General features: G+C 45.3%; 1 protein-coding gene across 3 annotated transcripts; it reads right to left on the bottom strand.

Annotated features, from left to right (window-relative positions):
- Positions 1–366: 366 nt before the first annotated feature.
- Positions 367–18056, bottom strand: rusc1 (RUN and SH3 domain containing 1). 3 transcript variants are annotated; one of them, XM_035163640.2, is made up of 13 exons: positions 17944–18056; positions 12692–16059; positions 8557–9441; positions 7352–7474; positions 7182–7258; positions 6253–6270; positions 5799–5973; positions 5318–5423; positions 5127–5173; positions 4092–4582; positions 3781–4016; positions 3472–3636; positions 367–3037 (listed from the first exon to the last, which is right to left on the bottom strand). In XM_035163640.2, exons 2-13 carry the CDS (start codon positions 15930–15932, stop codon positions 2872–2874), a joined length of 5730 nt encoding a protein of 1909 aa, XP_035019531.2. In that variant the 5' UTR covers positions 15933–16059; positions 17944–18056; the 3' UTR covers positions 367–2871. The 3 variants fall into 3 exon arrangements, with proteins under 3 accessions (XP_035019531.2, XP_035019532.2, XP_035019534.1); XM_035163641.2 differs by lacking the exon at positions 6253–6270; XM_035163643.2 differs by lacking the exon at positions 8557–9441.
- Between the last annotated feature and the right edge of the window lie 1243 nt (positions 18057–19299).

Raw genomic sequence — 19299 nt, 5'->3', positions numbered from 1 at the left:
TGTTACAAGATGGGGGAGGGCTGCAGCTCGCCCTGGGAGATTTATTCAACTCGTTCTGCCCTTCACAACGGCCGAGGGCGTCCTGGGACGTTGTATCCAGGCAAAGACGTGACGGGGAATCTCTTGAAGTTAAAGCGTAAACAGGACGTAGTGTTTATTTAGGTATTAACAGTGAGAGCTCCATTGTGACTCTTCATTTCCTTTGCAGTCCGACGAACGCAGGTAGCTTCCTGTCACATTTCAGTCAACAACATATATAGGATGTGTGATTTTCTGAATGAGTTTTCGTCTACATTTCTTAACACAAAAACTACCAATTAATAAAACTTTTACGGTGCAAAAACACGACTCAAACTGCTGAACATGTTCGGTTTATACTGATCATTTTATTTGGTGTATTTACAAACAAGCACATGCAGGAGGTGGACAGTGACTGACACTAGGGGGGCACTCAACTAAATGCAATAGTAGGATACTTGGGGGATGTCTACAGGCTACATGACACCAGTGAGAGAAAGAGAGGAGAGGTGGGTGAGGAGAAGAGGGAGAGGAGGAACAGTACACTTAAACACACACACACATACACGAGTGAAAGTGCAGGATGTGCAGACACTCATCCCTGCTTTCACTGCCTCACACGCTGCCAGGTACACACTCACATACACACACACACATAACCCAGATAGATAGAGAGACACTAGATGGGTCAGATGGAGAGCTATCCCTTTCAAACAAACCTCAAGATCAATAAGTAGCACATCCAATAACTTAACGATTTTCAAAATAAATGCCTTTAGAATATAATCTCACTTTTGAAACAAATATCCACCATACAAAAAATTGATTAACACAACGTCATGTGTCAATGTGTGAAATGATGTTTTATATAGATCTATCTGGACATTTTTTCTTGTAAACATCTATGAAATATCCATTTGATGGCATTTGATTGTGATGATTAGTTACAAGTTATGAGCACTGGTTTAATTTAATGCTACTGGACTGTTGCCGTAGTGACAGTAATCTCATGCTACATGGCAGTGACACAATAAGATGAGGAAACTTTGAAGGACTGAATTTTTCCCTGATTAATTGCATTGAAGCTTTGCTGCTGAATTAAACTGAGGTCCTTTATTTTTTTTTATTTTTTAGAGCAGACTCTTATTTGAACTTTGAACTATTTAACTATTACTTTAGAATTTAATTGCATGAGAGCATTAAATTATAATCATGACTTTGTAAAAAAAAAAAAACATAAAGTGGTTTTGTTGTACATTTAACCCTATGCATAGTCATAAATACAGAATCTAGAGAATAACGAATAATATATGACACAAAGCAACATATTTCAACGTCAGAATCAACAAAGCACTTCCACCACTTCTACTACCACTATCATTAATATCAATGATTATGATCAGCAAACATGGCAGGAATTACGTTAAATACAAAGAGCTGAGGTACGAGGTGAAGACCAGCCACCAAACCCACAGACTTTACAGTAGCAGGTATGAGTTATAAATGAATGGATTCCCTCATAAGTTTTAAATTAAGATAGTGTTGAAGGAGAGCTGAGCACAGTTTTGTGAGAGGCTTTCCCTTTGACCCACGTTCGGCCTGGTGAGGTTTTGGACGAGTGGAGAGAAAAGCTACAGATTGCTGTTGTCAGATATTCGTCTATGGCTGAGTGGGACTGACGGGTATTTTCTGGCATTAATTCAAAGCATTAATGGCACAATACAATGCATACAGGTATGAATAATACTATATGTCTAATTATTTGATAAATATGATAAGACGATGGAAGTACACAAGAGGGAAGATGTTGGATTTCATACCTAATACACACACACACACACACACACACCTTTCTTTTTGCATGTATGACAACCACCTGATGTATGTGAGAAGATGTAGATGTAAAGACAAATAAATAATCCTTCCATTATTACTCATCCACTTCCTCTCAAGCTGCTGCTCGTCTTTCACCACCTGCTTCTTCCTCTTCATCGATCTTTCTATCTATCTTGGTAATAATCTCAATATATATACCTATATATATATTTATATTTATATATTTTATGTATATTTTACAGTCAAATATAGAAGCAGAAACATGTCAAACACACATGAACCAGGCGATAAAGGTGAGAGGTCAATAGGGGTGAAAGGTCAAGAGAGCACAGATGTACACAGCTACAATTCACAACATTACTACGCAGTATGCGACGGGAGCTACGGCCCAGTACTCTGACATGCTTCCTCCACTCGACAACCCGCGGACCACCACTCTATGCTGCTGACGAATAGAGATATTTACGTGGCTGCCACCAGGCTGTCGACCGCCGCCTCCTCACAACGAGCAGCCGCTGATCTGAAAACGTGTGAATCTGCCATTGGTTGATTGCGCAGATTTCCCCCCCTGTGATCATTTTCAAATCAGTGGCTAAAGGCAAGGAAGGCAGACACTGAGGAATAAAAGGGCATTTAAAGGGATACTTCACTCCAACGTCAACGATCTTCCTGTGTGAAATGGTCTAAATTTGACTTGAGTCATTATTTCACACCATCTGCTGCAGTCCTGCTGCTAAGATCCATTAGTTGCTACCAAACTGGATGGATTGTGATGGCGGAAAAAAACCCTCCCTTATGTTCATGAAGGGAGAGAGCTGCAGTCTGCTCGTGATGAACGCAAAGCAGAGCAGATGGTGTTATGCACTCAACTCAAACTCTAACCGAGCAAAAGTGTAAAATATCCCTTTTCAGAGTAGAGGAGCCTCACCACAACCTCTCAATACTCGCCTAAAATATATACTTTTTTGTTTTGTTTTTTTTCATTATTGATTGAGTGCAGCAGTTACGGCGCCAAAGTCACATGATAAGGGACGTGTAGCCAATAGGTACGAGCCCCTCTTTGTCTCCCTGACGACAGCGAATCCAGTCTTGGTCGACGCCTCCCAACACCACGAGTTCCTCGCCTTTGCAGAAGGTGAGCTCTGAACCGGCTCCGGCGTGGTCACACAGCGTTCGGATGGACCTGACGACAGATGGCAGAGAAAATCGCTGAGGCAAAACGGTCAAAATGAAGCAACAACAACCGCAAACAAGTACGTCATGTCTAGCTTATGATGTAGCCCGATCTCGGATGAGTCACAGTACAAGATCACTCAAAGTCAAGCAGGTGAGTCACCAATTTTTCAAAGACACAAGTGACAACAGGGGCATAATGGATTGAAGGACAGACAGAGCCTGATCTGTCTGATCACTTCCCACCCAATGTCATTCTGTCTCAGACATAGACTGTTTACAAAGATGGACAACGCGTCCCTCTATCCAAAAAGGAAGGTAAAATATCCTGTATTCTAACCATCGACCAACAGAGTCTGTGCACTAGCGACTCAGGGATGAAGCAAAGCAAAATTCCATCCCTCATGTTAAAAATGTCCGTCACTTCATATGTCTCTGATGTACCTGAGTTGCCGGGGTTTGTCCTTCATCTCCAGTGGCTCAGCCTCTTTCTCTGACTCTGGCTCACTTTCTCCCTGAGGCTCCGTGGCCCCCTTTATATGAGCGGGATTGTTGCTCATGATCCGAGTCAGTGCCGAGACACCGGGAGCCAACCACTGAGAGGGACGCCTGCAGAGAGACAGAGTATTAGAAAACAGAAATTGCACACAAACTTGGATCATAGACATATACATCTCATGCAGTTTACTTGTGAGGTGCGATCAATTTGATTCATTCATTACATATTTAATGGCTGCACATTCACTGGCTCACCTGGTTGGTGGTGTGTGACCCGTCGGGCTGCTGGGGCCTTTAGAGGCTCCGAACAGCCGACCCAGACTCCAGGGAACCTGAGAGCCACTGCTGACCGGAGTGTAGTCGCTGCCTGTCTGGGTCTGGAGGTCCGGTAAATCAGTCTTCACTTCTTCCCTCTTCTGACTCAGCTCAGTCAGATTCTGTTGCAGTCGGCCTCCCCAGCGAATCACAGCACCCCATCCCTGCTGGATCACCTGTGGTTTAACAAACAGAACATCAGCCCTGCAGGAATCTCACAATGGTGACTGATCAAAGACAGGACAGGTTACCTGTCCTGCTTGCTGAGTGAGGCTGTCCTCGTCAACATCAGGAGGTAACGCTCCAATTTCCTTCTCCTGCACCCATTGAAGCTGAGGACTTGTGTGGATGAGAGTGGCCGGAGCTTTCATGGGTGCAGCACTGACAGGTGATCCTTCGTTCTTTGGATTTGGAGCCTGTGGTGAACATTTGTCTCTAGCTGCCTGATGTTCTGGGCTTCCAAAGTCCACTTCTGAGAGGCTTTCAATATATCTGCTGCCTGTGCTTTTGGACTGGGACCCCTTTGTTGACAGCTGGAACCTTGCGTCCTGACAGGGCGGACTAGGGATCTCTGGGCTGTGACTGTCTGGCTCTAAGTGGTGGTGCTGGAAGAGCAGGTCGAGGTTGAAAGTGAGCAGGCTGAGGGGCTGCAACACCAGGAGCAGCTCCTCGAACAGAGGCTGGCAGGTGGTGAGGGACAGACGCATGAAGGAGCCGGGACAGTAGAATGTCTCCAACACATCTGAGAAAAGAAAAAAATCCCTTTAAGGTATTTGCACGATAAGTCTGTATCTTTCGTCCGAAATTGTCCTAAGTTTTAAAAAATAATATATGTCGTGTCAATCGAGTTTAAACACCGACACTTTGGTCTGTCATTAACATTCTCGGAACAGGTTCGTCAAAGACGTTCTAGAGAGTTGTAGGAGCTGCTCAGAATCAACTGAATCACAGAGATTTGTTTTCTTCTTTTGAATATGCGGTCTCTGTGCTTGTAGCACATCAAACTGGACCACTGATATCCTGAAATAGACTTGGAAGCGATTGGGATAATTTCTCAGCTCCTTTATCAGAAGATTAAATTATTTTCGTTCCTGATGGTTTCTCAGAATTTTACAGACCCAATGTTTTCTTTTTCATTTTTCAAGAAGTGAGAGGAGACACAAAATCATTCTCACTGCTCGACTCCATTTTATCACCTACTGCGAAGTTTCGGAACAAATACAATAAAAAAAACGTTGTGCATTAGCCGTGTGCATGCTGAAAACAGTGAAGTACGGGAAACTTACCACCGCACGACTGAAGGTGAGAGAGCCAGAAATCAAGAAACTTGATACTGGAGGAAAAAATACAAAGATGAAGAAAAATGAGAATTCATGTTCAGGGAAATAAACACAGAGAATGAGTACAAAGCATGAATTATTATATAATGTAATGTAATATATTCATGCAACCAGTGGAGCCAGAGAGGCATACTTACTTCAGTAGGCCGAGGAGGAATGCATTGAACCTGTGTTTGCTCTTTCTGAGCTGCGGCAGCTCCCCGACTCGAACTTGTAAGTTGAACAATGCTTGTGTTTTAGGACCTGAAAAAGTGGGTTGAGTGGACGAGAAGAAAACACATAAATAGAGGCAGAGAGAGAGAGAGAGAGAGAGAGAGAGAGAGAGAGAGAGAGAGAGAGAGAGAGAGAGAGAGAGAGAGGTCAGCAGAGGCACTAAGAATGGTCAATGAAAAATTGCTGTGAAGCTTGGCACTTGCGGGCCAATCGATATCTGCATCCTACTGTTCATTTTATTCAGCATTTTAGACATGATAATCAACAAGTATTGGCTGATGTGTGGGGAAATAAGAGGGTGATAAACTCCAGAGCTTAATATTATGTCCAAGGAAATAAACCCAACAGATAGAACAGCCCGATATTCAAATCTTTAAGCCTCTTTGATGATCCTTGTTATATTACCTGGCTTGGTTGAGGCCTGGACGAGGCCCCATGCAGAGTTTGGCCTCCTGCCGGCAATCAGGTCACTCTGATGGGGTTTCAAGCCATCGGTCAGCAAGTTGTGCAGGGCGTGGCAGAGGCACTGCAGCACCAGACGGCCCAGAGATGGATTTATAGAGCTGTCTCCTGATAAGGCCTGAGAGGAGGAGGAGAGGAGAGAGGGATGAGGAGAATGGGATGAACACATAGTGGTGGTAAAAAGGGGATAGGATGACGAAGATGATGTGCAGTGATAGGGAGAGCCAAAGGGAGAGATCAGAAAGGATGACTCAATACAGGGAGGGAAGGAGGTGGGTGGAGAGACATGGGGTGACAGGGTCCGGATGATGGGATGAGAGGTGATTTGGGGTGGGAGTTAGTTGACAAAGAAATTATTACAACAATGAGTCTGGGTTATCTAGAAATATTCTAGTACCTTGTTAACTGAGAGAGACTGAGGAGAGACGGAAGCAAATATGTAGAGTGAGAACGAGAAAGAGAGGGAGGGAAATCATTTTCAGATAAACAACTCTTTTATCACAATATGACATTTTGTTTCTAGTCTTCAAGAGATTGGTAATTCGCAATGTGAGTGACATTCATTTGGAGAAAGAATGGCAAAGAGTAGAGACAATAAAGTCAAAAGAATTACGAGAAAAAAGGCTAATTTCTTTATGAGAATAAAGTTGGAATTTTACTAGATTAAAGGTGTATAATAATAAAGTATAAATATTGTGCCAATAAAGTTGTAATATTACGTAAAAAAGAGTCAGAATTCAGAGAATTCTGAATTTTGTGATAGGAAAGTCATAACTTAACAAAAATATTTTTTTTATTTCATAAAAATAAAGTTCTAATATTATGAGGATACAGTCAAAATTTTATGAAATGAGAAAAGTGAAAATACTACAAGAATGAAGTCATTATTTTAGGCCACATGCCATTTTAGAGATGGAATATCAGAAGTTTAAAAGATCAGTCTGTCACCTGTGCCAAAATAGGGAATATGGAGCATCTTGTTAAGTTATACTTCAATCAAGGTTTCTCAAATAACCAAATACTTTGGAACATCAGCACCACACAGAAATGTCCTCTTTTGCAGAGGAGGAAATGTTTGATAGTGGTCGACAGTGAGTTTATCATTGTTTACATCTACGTGGTTTTCAAAGGGGTTTAGTTTGTCATGAAGCAATGAAATGAATTATGCTTTTATTCTCGAAGTCCCAGAATTGTTTTCCTTCAATTTGGCCCTAACACTAAATCCCAACAAAGAATGTCCTCACGTGAAACAAAATACAACCAAATTCAGTCATTCTAACTGAAAAAATAAATAAAAAATGAGCAGTGACTTTGGCAGTGACTGACCTTCTGAACCACAGTCCGAGAGGAACTGAACTGGGCCAAAATGGCTTCCACTGCCACACTGACCGCGCTGACCAGAGCTGGAAGAAGAACAATGGTCTACAGTTAAACATAGAAAGTCATTGCTGGGTCAAAGAAAACAGATGCACAGCCGAGCAGAGGACAAACCACACCTTTCTTCTCCTGCAGGCACAGAGAGGACAGGCCAAGACCTCTCATCGGAAACTGCACATCTTCGCCCATCCAGGACGTCTCTGCCCTCTGTACAGAGCCGGCGAACGAGACACTGCGAACAGCTGACAGGGAAAGAAAAATTACTTACGGCGCGATCATGAGCAAAAACTCCAAAATCAACGGAACCAAAATTAATCACCACAGACAAAAAAGCGTAAATGAAATATCAGTGTTGTTAGTAAAAGCAATTAAGCAGTGGAGAAGCAATTGGATAAAGGCCGATAGAAGCAGATGGTCGCACTGACGACAAATAGTGTGTGAGCGCATTCTGTAAATAATGCTTCACTGTGGTGAGCATTCAACATCTGGAGCCGTGAAAACAACTTCTCGTCTGCATCCGGGACAAACACAATCGTGTGCTTTACCTCCACTCACACAAACACAAAAACACACACCTTATAAAAGCACACACAGGAGAAACTGCTGAGGTAGAAGGGGAAACAACTGCGTGACCTACTACAAGAATCATGTAAGATCAAATAAAGGACGGGTGTTGTATGTTTATATAAATGGAGTTATATAAAGCAGTTACGTAATGCACACATTCATATAATGAACAGGATGCTGTGCTTAGATGGTACATTGCCACACGCAAAGATAAAAAGGTATATGTTCAATTAAAATCATTTACATGACAGCATCACCCACCAGCTACTTGGTTTGTTTGCATGAAATGCATGTGTCCATTTCAACACAGCGTGCAAAGACAAAAAACACATGGAGACAGACAGGACAACACCAACACAGAGATAGAGAGAGAGAGAGAGAGAGAGAGAGAGAGAGAGAGAGAGAGACCCTCCAACAAGAACAGCTGTTTTTCTTCTGGATGATGTTTGCAGATTTGAAAGGACAGTGGAGATCAGAAGTATCAGATGACCTGCAGGGAGCGGGCTTGTGATACAGAAAACAGCTCGAGTTACCCAGTTCTTTCAAATCTGCAAAATCCCCCTGGGGGTTAAAAAGGTGGCAAACGTGTGAGGGCCACCATGTCCAGAGCCGAGAACACTGACTGACAGAGACAGACAGGCAGAAGAGAGAGACAGACAGACAGACATGCAAGCTAGATGTCAGACAAAAGAGAGAGAGAGAGTGTGTAAAATGTAGGGGGAGAGCAGAGAGAGAGAGAGAGAGAGAGAAATCTTACTCGCCACACGTGACTGCGGAGGAGCCTGGAAGAATTTTGGGGGTAGGGGAGGCGCCTTGGGGGGTATAGGAGGGTAGAGGTTTGGATAGTAGAGGGGAGCAGCGAGGGCGGGCAAGGTGTGCGAGCGGGGGAAAAGCGGGGAGTTGAGGGAAGAGCCTGCAGTGCCTGGAGGGGGCGCTCCGGGGCGCTGCGGAGGGGACAGGGCTCCGATAGGGGAGAGGCGGGGAGGGGCACCCCTGTGCAGAGGGCAGTTCTTGGGGTGGTACAGGTAATAGGTGGGGAGAGGAGGAAGCTCTCTGGACGTCCTGGCCTTGTCGCTGCCGTGGTGTGCGTTTGAGCGCTTTGCTGAATACAGCGAAGAATCCACAGCACTGAGGCCGGTTGAATATGTCATCATGACATCTATGTTCTTATAGGGAGTGGTGCAGCCTGAGAACTCAGTGGCGCCACTAACAGGTGACTTAGTGTGTATGTATTTCCTCTGTTCTGAGTTACTACTGTAGAGAGAGTCAAAATTACAAATAGAGTCAAACTCCCTGTCATTAGTTTTAGAGTCGCTGATGGACTGATGCACCGAGTGTGTGTTTTTCTTATAGATATTCCCATGATTTCGAGGAGAGTCTACAGCTACATCAGCCAGGGAGTCGTAGTTAAACACAGAGCTCGTATCAGTGCTGGAATCGTCTCTGTAGACACAAGCTGCGCTGGCAGCAGGGGTCCACTGTGTGCCGCAGTGAACGTCTGAGGACTCCCTGCCTGCGTGGTGGCGGGGCCGGGGATCTGCAGTGGGCTGGGAGTTACAGAAGCCTGGGCGGTAGGAAGGGAGGGCAGTGTGCAGGAAGTAGGGTTGGGAGGCCTGGGCTAGGGAGAGTGGGGGGGAGGAAACTTCTCATGAGGAAGGGTAAAAAGGCCACAAATTTTAGGGTGCAGCGGTGCAGATGGAGAGGGCGGGCGCACAAGCGGAGCGGTATGAGGGAGCGAAGCGGAGCCATGGACAAACAATGGAAACAACAGAATGGGGATGGACAGGTGACAAAAATAAGGAAGAGGAGAGTAAGACAAAAAGATGCGGAAAAGAAGTGGGAAGGAGAGAGAGATGCAGAAAATGTTAGTGTCAGTCGAGAGAAAAATGCACATTCATGAATGTCTATAGAAATCGTCATCATGTCACATCACACGGCATCTTAACATTAAAATAGTTGACGGACAAATCAAGTGGAGTGGATTTTTGAATTTCCCTGAGAACCCGCTGCCATAAAAGAGCGGCAGCGCAATAAAGAGGAAACACTCGATCAGCAGCTCGTTGGCTGTAGTTAAAACACCACCATCAATCACAGAGATTTATATTTTATTATAGGTGAACGCGCCGAGTTTTATTTGAAGGCAGCTGCTCTCGCTTTCTCTTCCATACTTTCATTTTAGATGAAGACACCACAGTGAGGGCCAGATGTTTAGTGCTTTACTGCAGTGCTCGCCCTCATCACCTCTGGATCACCTTCTCCCTCTCCCTCTCCTTCCCTGTCCTCTGCTTTTGCTTCCAACCTCTCCCTCTATCCCTTGCTCTCTCTCTCTCCCTCTCTCTTCCTGTCTTCTGCTTTCTACCTCTCCGTCTCTCTCTCTCCATCTCTTCCTGTCCTCTGCTTTTGCTTCCTACCTCTCCCTCCCTTCCTCTCTCTTTCCCTCTCTCTTCCTGTCTTCTGCTTTTGCTTTCTACCTCTCCCTCTCTCTCTCTCCATCTCTTCCTGTCCTCTGCTTTTGCTTCCTCTCTCCCTCTTCCTGTCTTCTGCTTTTGCTTTCTACCTCTCCCTCTCTCTTTCCCTCTCTTCCTGTCCTCTGCTTTAGTTTTCTACCTCTCCCTCTCACTCCTTCTCCTCTTTCTACCTCTATCTCCCTCCTTCCCTCTCCCTCTCCCTCACTCTCCTCTACTTTCTGCCTCTACCCTCCCCCCTCTCTCCCTCCCTCTGCTATTGCTTTCTATCTCTCTCTCTCTCCCTCCGTCCCTCTTTCTCACTCCCCCCCCCTCCCGTCTCCACTAGTACACAGTGTAATGCTGAGTCAGTCGACAGGCAGACACACTTCTTCTGTCCACTGCTGCTCCGTCACTGTGTCCCTGTCCCACACTGCGCCTGACCCACAGTTCCCCTCACGTCCCCGATGACCTGTGAGCGGCTGCTGAGCTACGCGCAGGAGAATGAGGAGGAAAACAGTCCTACCTGTTTCACACTGGTCTGTTTCTGAGCTGTCACCAACACATGATACTTCCTGTTTGTCCCACACTGGCTCTCAGCCATTGGTCCGTGTACTTAGATCCGCCCCCAGGGCTCTTAAAGGTGTACACACCTTTTCTTGCCATTGGCCACTGCACCGTGTTACGTTGGTGCAAAGCTTTTTTTAAACTTTATTCTGAGAACATGTTATATTTCCAGTCTGTTTTCAATAAAACATTTAAAAAGTATTAAAAAAGTATTAAAATCCTGTAACAACAAGAAGGCAATAAAAACAGTAAATGTATGTTGCCTTTAAAGTGTTTCTTTCATGAACTTTTTACTAACTTACTAATTTATTTATTTATTTGACTACCTAAGCCATGAGGTTATGTTTTTATTGGTATGTGTTTGTTAGTCTATTGGTTGGCAGCATTAGAAAAGAACTGTGGAACGGATTACAACAAAACTTGGAAGGATGTGGTGTGGGTCAGGAAAGAACCCGTTAAATTGAAATTAACACATAAATTGTTGCGGATCCAGATCAGGGGGGCGGATCCAGGATTTTTTTGCCCCCATTACTTACTATACCATCGTGAGATATGAAATTTTTTTACATTCACATCAATTTCCTAGAGAATATTCATGGATCTAGATGAAAAAATCAGACAAGTTTAGGGGAGTAATATCGTGTTTGTGTGATACTTGGTGCAGCTTGATTGAATTTAGGGGCCTGGGTAAGGTAGGTGCTCTTCTGAGGGTTATTCTAGTTTATTTATCTTTCCTCACCTGCAGTTGTCCCCCTGGCTGCTTGTTAGTTTGATTGTATTTTATTGAAATAAAATACAAAAACTCATAATTGCAATGATTTTGTTGAAACTATCACAACACATAACTCATATATTAATTAGATTTTTACTACTCAGAAACACATAATGCCAAAGTAATGATAAAACTGGCACAGAAAATATTTCTCTCAGAGAATAACAAGCAGATTGGGGCTAAGTTGAACAGTTTTATAATGAACCTCCAGCCCACTGTATCCTGACTCTGACAATGTAATCCTTGGTTTCTGTGCAGCCCACTGCAGCACTGAATGAGACGAGTAACTTGATCTGAGCTATCTGTGCCACTCCAGGGAGCATGGGTGGGGGTGAGGAGACGGCATCCACAGAAAGAGAGCAGCATATAAACAACCCAAGCTGATGGGATTTTTAAAAAGAGAAAGGGAAGGCGTTGAACATTTTACAGATAGAAAGATAAAACAAAAGAGCTGGAGGGAGAAAGGAGGAAGATAGCGAACTCAGTGGGCCCCCCAATCACCCCCCTCTCCTCCCTCTATAAAGTGGATGAATAATTGAGTAAGACAGTGATGACATCACTTTTCAGATAAACATTGGAGGAAATACGTTGGAAAGTTTCCAGCCTCCTTTTTATCCTCACATTACCTCCGACCCACTCCCTCTCTTTGTCCCTCCACTCTCCCACTTGCCCATGTTCCCTCTCCAGCTTCTACTGTCCCGTTTTCCTCCCCCACCTGAACTCACCCACTGTTCATCCCCTCGTCATCACTTATCCATCACATCACGCATCATCCTATTCTGTGACTCATGCTCGTCCTCCATCTCTTTGCTCTTGTTCCATTTACATTGTCTCAAAAAATGAGTTTATATTTTTATCCCTTTTGGAAGAGATTATTTCTTTCTATTCTTTCCAAGGATAGTATTTGTGCAACACATGAACAAGATGACTGTTTGTCTGTTTTCCTCCGTCTGTCTCTCTCCATCATCTTGTTATGTCGTCCAATTTACACTGAGATAATCTGATGAGCCTATTTTATCCCATAAACACAAAAATGCTACCACTTAGTCATCAAGTTAATCTGGATTTTTTGTAATCATTATTTTAATGATCCTTAAGCTCATACTCACCTGTAGTTCTAGATTTCAAGGTTCTTCCTCCATCAGCTTGTCCTCTCACCTCCACCTCCTCCTCTTTTTCTTTCTCCTTCCCTTCCTGTTCCTCCCGTTGAACTTCCTCCCACTCTCTGCCCATGGTCCACAGGCTGTTTTCACTGACCGAGCAGCCGATCTTCTGTGACGGGCACAGCTCTGGTTGTCTGCCCTGCTCGTCCGCCCTCTGGAGCATCTCCTTCAGAGCAGCCATTGAGGTGAGAGCTGGTGGTGGCTGCATGAACAGGGCCTGAGCCTGAGAGGTGTACTCCCACGGGATGCCATCGCTGCCTAACTTCTCTCTCCTCCACCTCAGGTTGTACAGTATGTCTGGATCCGGCGTGATGACTGTGGGGTCAGGCTCCGGTTCGATGATCACCCTCGTTGGAGGGGAGCCGTTCTTGTTGCGGAAACGCAGCTCTTTGAAGGTTGTGACGATCGGAGCTGACCCTGGAGATGACCCTGAAGGAGCAAGTTTCTTTTGGATTTCCTTAGGAGATTTCCTCATTGCCAGGGGCGGAGGTTGCAGTAGGGCGTCACATTCAGGTGTGAATGCTATGAGCCAATCAAATCGCTCAGGCTGAGCAGAGTTGGCAGAGAGAGTGCTGACTTTGAGAGATGCCACAGACGGGGGGATTGGGGGTAAGGGGCGAGGGGGAGGAGGAGGGGGAGGAGAATTGGGTAATTCAGCATAATGGAAAGTCTCAAAGCTCATGTTCTTTGCTTTAGTTTCATGTGTATTGCTAAGACCGGTGGTGTAGTAATGATCAGACGTCAGACCGCTGTTCCTCTTTTTTCTTTTTGCCATCTCTGTAAATGAGGTGGTTCTTTGTGCGTCCTCTGTCTTCTCGCCTTCTCCAGCTACATCTACTCTTCGATGTCCATCCAACTTGCCTCCGCTGCTGCCTCCATCTCTATCCATGAAACCAGTGTCATGGTCCTTCTCCTCCTCCCTGTCTTTTAGTCTGAACTCATATGACTCCACAGACCTGGACGGAGGAAGAGTGTCTCCCTCTTCCTCATCCTCTAACCCTCCGACACAGACACCAAGCTCTGGGCTGAGTTTGAGGAGTTCAGCTTGGGTCAATCCTGCAAGCATCAGGAGCTTACGAATCTCTACATCCAGTGCGTGGAAGGAGGGGGGAGGAGGCAGGACAGGTGGAGGAGGTATGGCAGGGGGAGATGAGGAGGAGACTGAGATAACAGGTGGAGGAGGAAGAGGCGGGGGCCGCATAGTGGGAGGTGGAAGGGACAGGGGGGTCTTTTCCTGTTCGACTTTAAGAGCAGCGAGCCGCTTTGCCTCCTTCCTGGCAAGGTGGCGTCTCCGAGGGGGAGGGATGGGAGGAGTTGGGGTGGGGAGAGATCTAGGGGGTGACGGAGTGGTATAGAGGGTGAGATAAGGGACCGGTTTAGAGGGAGCAGAGGCAGGGAGAGGAGGAACACATGGTGGCGATGGAGGTAGTGGTTTCTCGCACCTAAAGGTGGTGAATGTGGGGGACGATGAGTTAGGGGAGAAAGTGGACAATGTAGGAGAGGTGGAGACAGCCATGGAGGTGGTCTCCCTGCTGATATTGATGTAGGTGTGGAGGTAAGAGCTCACACTGGCATGACGGGCAGGAGGTTTGGGGGGCCTGGGTGGCGGCTCGACAGGGGAAGGGGTGAGAGAATCCGGGACGAGAGGATCGTCGCAGTCTGATGGAGCAGTGAGGTCGACCCCAGCATCTGAGAACTGCTGAGATACCGACGACTTCATCATCTCCCCACGACTTTTATACAACTTCCAGGAAATGTCTATGTTGCCCATTTCATCCATGACATCCGAGAGATCCTGCTCTTCCAGGTCTCCGAGATCGAATCCCTTCTCATGGAGTCTGGCGATGTAGGCCAGCTTTACCTCCCTGTTAACTTTCTCCAAGCGGTCAAGGTGATCTAACCGATCCCTGAGAACATCCCACTGCTGTTCCCCCTCCAGATCCCAGCGGGCCACTTGGATCACCTGGCTGAAGCGCTCCATCTTCCCAAACTCCCCTACTGATTCTAGAAAGTCAAGCAAACCTAGTTTAGCAACCTCAGTATCCCCTTTGACTCCTAAATAATCAGGGGATGGGGAGTCCAGGGCAGAGGGGTAGCCTTCATCTGGGGAGCACGGGGACATCGGGGAACGTGACCTTACGGTGAAAGGATTGTGGCTAAGAGGGAGCGATGGAGGTGAGCGTGTGGGAGGCTTAGATTCAAGGCCTAGTGGAAGAGAGTGGTCTTTGGGGGACATCGCGACAGAAAGATTTTCTTGGTCGTGGGAAGAGCAGATGGACGCAGATTGATCAGCACAGTCAGACTCCAGATCAGAGCAGGAGCTGATGGAAGTGGAGGATGAGGAGGTAGAGGAGGAGAGTGAGAACTCCAGGAGGGAGGGGGGACAGTCACAGCACGAGGGGACCAGAGTGTCATCATCATCATCGTCGTCGTCATCATTGTCAGCATCCTCTTCATCATCATCAATATCAATATCCCCACTGCTCTCTTCCTCGTCATCTTCTTCCTCTACCTTTACATTTTTCTTGTTGTCCAGATCAGCGCTTTCATCTCCATTCTTGTCTTCGTTTTCCAGACTGGCAGCAGGGCGGGAAGCCGACTCCAGCTGGGCCTGTGCCTGTGATGGAGGTTGAGGTTTCTCCTTGGCTCCTTTCCCATCCTGCCGCTGAGGCACAGGGGCAGGAGGAGGAGGAAGCTGTAGCTGCTGCCTCATAGAGATGGTGTTGTTGTTGTTGTGGTTGTGGTTGAACATGCTGTTGTTGTCCTGCGGGGAGCGACCATCGCAGCACAGACACGGGAGGCTCGGCTCGTTGCAATTTGGGTCAAGAGGGAGAACAGATGGAATCGCAGGAATAGGAGGAGCAGCTGCAGGTGCAATCTTGGTTGCGGCAGCTGCTCGAGTGGTCTTGGGTTTGGGTTTGGGTTTGGTCAATTTGGAGATGGTGGGAACCTGTTTTGGGGCCCCAAACCTGAAGGGGTTCACTGGAGCTCGAGGCTGCACTCCCACCCTGGTCCTGGTGGGTGCAGTGGGGGTCCTAGTAACCCGGCGTGGGGAGGACGCCGAGATTGTGTTCATGTTTTTATCCTCCCTCTGAAAACCAGGGACTTGAGACTTTGGTCCAGCTAGGTTATTTGTCCGTCTGCTGACGTCAAAACGCCGCAGCTTTGAAGGCTGAGAGGACTGCATTTTGGGAATGGGACTTTTTCGGATACTCTGCTCTTTCTGTTGCTATAGAAACGAGTGTTGGAAAGGCTCGAGAGATCCAAACAATGTCGCTCCGTGACGGTCACATCTTGGCTTCACTCCCAAGATCCTGTAACATCAAAGGAGACACACAGTGAATAAGACCACAAGCGAACTCTGCTCATCAAACAACATTTTCTTTTCCACGTTTACATTTGGGCCAAATCTTTGAAGTTACACCGCTCATCTGGACCATTCGTTTAGACCTGATCGCTTTGGGCTTCTTGCTTAATAATTATCAAAGTCCAGGTCCTGTGGGGACACAGCAGGGACATGAACACTCACACTGTCTCAAACACATTTTCAAGTATCACTACAAATAATGAGACGTGACATGATCAGTCAATTAATCAATTTACAGAAAAGGAAATATCAATTGTTTTGATGATAAAATCCAATGAAAAAGAACCAAATATTGGATCATAAAATTAAGATAGAGGAGGTGTGACAAGAAATGTGACCATGTACTGCAATTCTGTCAGAGTAGGAATCATGTTGTGTATTCTGTTTAGCTTTTTTCTTTTTTCTTACACTGAAATATGTCTACATGCATCTCTTCATTTTAAAGAAACTGTCACTATATTTATCATGTGTGATGTGCTTTTTTTCTTAGAGGGTTATTTTTATTCATGTATTCATTTTTTCTTTTAATTCTCTTTTTGTCAGCTTGTATTCTGACTAGGCAGCCCAAAAAAATTAAAATAAACAAGCCAAATGAAATAAGAAATATTGGCTGGTTCCAGCTTCTCGATTGGGAATTGTTGTCAGTCTTTCATGGTTGTAAATTGAATTTATTTGGGTTTTTGACTGTTGATCAGATAAAACAATCCATTCCATGATGTCACCTTGGACTCTGGGAAGATCAATGAATAATGAAAACAAGATTTAGCTGCAGCCCTTGAATAACGTTCTGTTGCAGGACACTAGCTGAATTACTGTCATGCAGTAGGAAGCGGCTTACAAAACATTGCATGTGTTCTAGCATTTAGAATTTAAAATCTTTAAATGCTTGGTATTCAGGCGTTATCTCTCTATTCAAAAGCAAACAGCCACCCACACACATGGGCCTATCACATGAAATGTCCCCCCGTCGATAATATGACAATTGTCAGCCAATTTGTAGCCGAACTTGTCACTCATCGTCTTCATCTGTTCATCTCGGCTCCACTGAGCTCTGATATTCATGAGTTTACAGCAGTCAAGCTGTCTCCATCTGTGCCGGTCCATCTTTACAAGATCTACATCGGTCAGAAATACCACCGTGGACCTACAATGTCTAACTGGGGCATGAAATAATCAGGCAGCAGCACTGAACAATACCGAGTCTGCCTTGTATTCACAGCCCATCCACCGAAGGCTACTGCTCACATATTCCTCCCTCCACAGTGCCCTTCACATCACTGAGGAACATGAATCACCCAAGTGCTCCTCTTACACCAGGCCTTTCCTCGGAATGACCATTATAGAAGAGAAAGCCTTGAAACGAAAGGGAAAAAAACCAGCAAGGCGTCATGTAATCAAACCCATCCTGATGTTACCTCTGCACATATTGATCCCACAGAGCTGATGGAGACAGGGAGGATGGGAGGAGGAGGAGGAGGTGGAGGGAGGAGGGGGTACCGCCAACCGCATCGCCCTGATATACAGGCCCATCCACCCTTATTCAGCCAGAACTCAGATATTACACATGAAACTCATATTCACGTTAAGATTAATGATACATGTGACGTTTCAGCAGAACAACTGTTATGCAGCATAATTAGTGTTAGGAGCGGAATCGCATGTATCTGGATCGACGCAGCCTGTGTGTGTATGTGTGTGTGTATGTGCTTGTGTGTGCTGGTGTGTATGTGTGAGTGTGAACGGGAGGATTTTTGCTCAGTCGTGCAGCTTCATATGAAAACGTGACTAAATAAATGGTACATGGATGATGATAAAATGGCTGTGGACTCACCATCGGATGCGGGTAAAGACGGATGCTGGTCTCCATCTCGTCGCTCTCTCACATCCCGGACAGTGCGCGAGCCCCTCCGACGTTCACAGCCTCAGCATCCGCGATCTCGCGAGCATCCCACAACCTCCCTCCCCCCCTCCCCCTCCTTCTCCTCCCTCACCCTCCAGACCAAACCACACCCCTCCCTCTCCTTATCGTCACATCCAATTTGTACCGAGTGATTTTCTGCTTAACCTCCCTCAAGGAATTAAGTTTTCAGCCCAAGTGTTAAGAGGAGTGAGAGTCTAATTTCCTGTCATTTCGCTTCAGTCACAATATCTGCTGTTCAATCACGTGTTCATGCGTCTGCAAGGAAATTAACTAATATGCAAACCTCACCTAAAGTCATCAATGATTAATATGTGTTTGAATGCATTTGATTAATTGTAAAGTCGATTACACTGAAAAAAAAGACAAAATGCCAATTGCAAAAAACCTCAGCCCATGATACTGACTTCATATTATATTGCTTGTAATGTGTGACTAGAAGACAGTTAATTTACTCTACTCTTATAGATTATAAACTTCTGTGTACATATTTCTACATGCTTTTCCAGATTCATATAAGATCACCTTGACCTTTGACCATCGAAATCTAATCAGTCAATCATCGAGTTCAATTAAACATGATGGCCAAATGTGAAAGAATTATCTCGAGACGTTCCTGAGATACTACATTCACAATGCAAAACATGTCTAGTGAGGTCACAGTGATCTTAACATTTGAGCTTTGACCACCACATTCTAATCAGGTCGTCCATACGTCCAAGTGAATATTTGCAGCAGATGTAATTTAATTACCTTTGGGAATTCATGATATATCACGTTCAAAACAACGCAAGGTCAATTGACCTTGACCCTTTGACCTTCAACCGCCAAAATCAGTTCATCTTTGAGTCCAAGGGAATGTTTGTACCAAATTTGAAGACATTTCCTCAAACTGATCTTCAGAGACCACATTCAAGAAAAATACAAACATACTTAGTGAGGTCACCGTGACCTTGACCTATGACCTTTAGCTACCAAAGTCAAGTGATTTAATCCTTGAGTCCAAGTAAGTGTTTGTGCAAAATGTGAGGATTCCTTCACGGTGTTCCAGAGATGTCACAATCACGAGGCATAAAATGTGCTTTGTGAAGCCACCATAACTTTGACCTTTGACCATCAAATTTTAATGAGTTCATCCTTGAGTCCAAGTTAATGTTTGTACCAAATTTGAAGAAATTCCCTCAAGGCGTTCTTGAGATATCATGTTCACGAGAATAGGACGGATGGACGGATGGCCAATGGCTGTCGCCAGCATGGAGGCATAAAATG

Source organism: Hippoglossus stenolepis, chromosome 8 (genome assembly GCF_022539355.2).
Source record: "Hippoglossus stenolepis isolate QCI-W04-F060 chromosome 8, HSTE1.2, whole genome shotgun sequence".
Classification (NCBI taxonomy): domain Eukaryota; kingdom Metazoa; phylum Chordata; class Actinopteri; order Pleuronectiformes; family Pleuronectidae; genus Hippoglossus; species Hippoglossus stenolepis.
The sequence above is the reverse complement of the archived record's forward strand: the minus strand, read 5'-3'. Positions and strand labels throughout refer to the sequence as shown.

Excerpts from the sequence above, each read along its gene's own strand:
- rusc1 (XM_035163640.2), bottom strand. The coding sequence starts at position 15,932 with ATGCAGTCCTCTCAGCCTTCAAAGCTGCGGCGTTTTGACGTCAGCAGA. Across the intron at positions 5,424-5,798 it reads CCAGGCCTCAACCAAGCCAG|GTCCTAAAACACAAGCATTG; the intron begins GTAATATAACAA and ends CCACTTTTTCAG. Across the intron at positions 3,038-3,471 it reads GACAAACCCCGGCAACTCAG|GTCCATCCGAACGCTGTGTG; the intron begins GTACATCAGAGA and ends ATCTGTCGTCAG.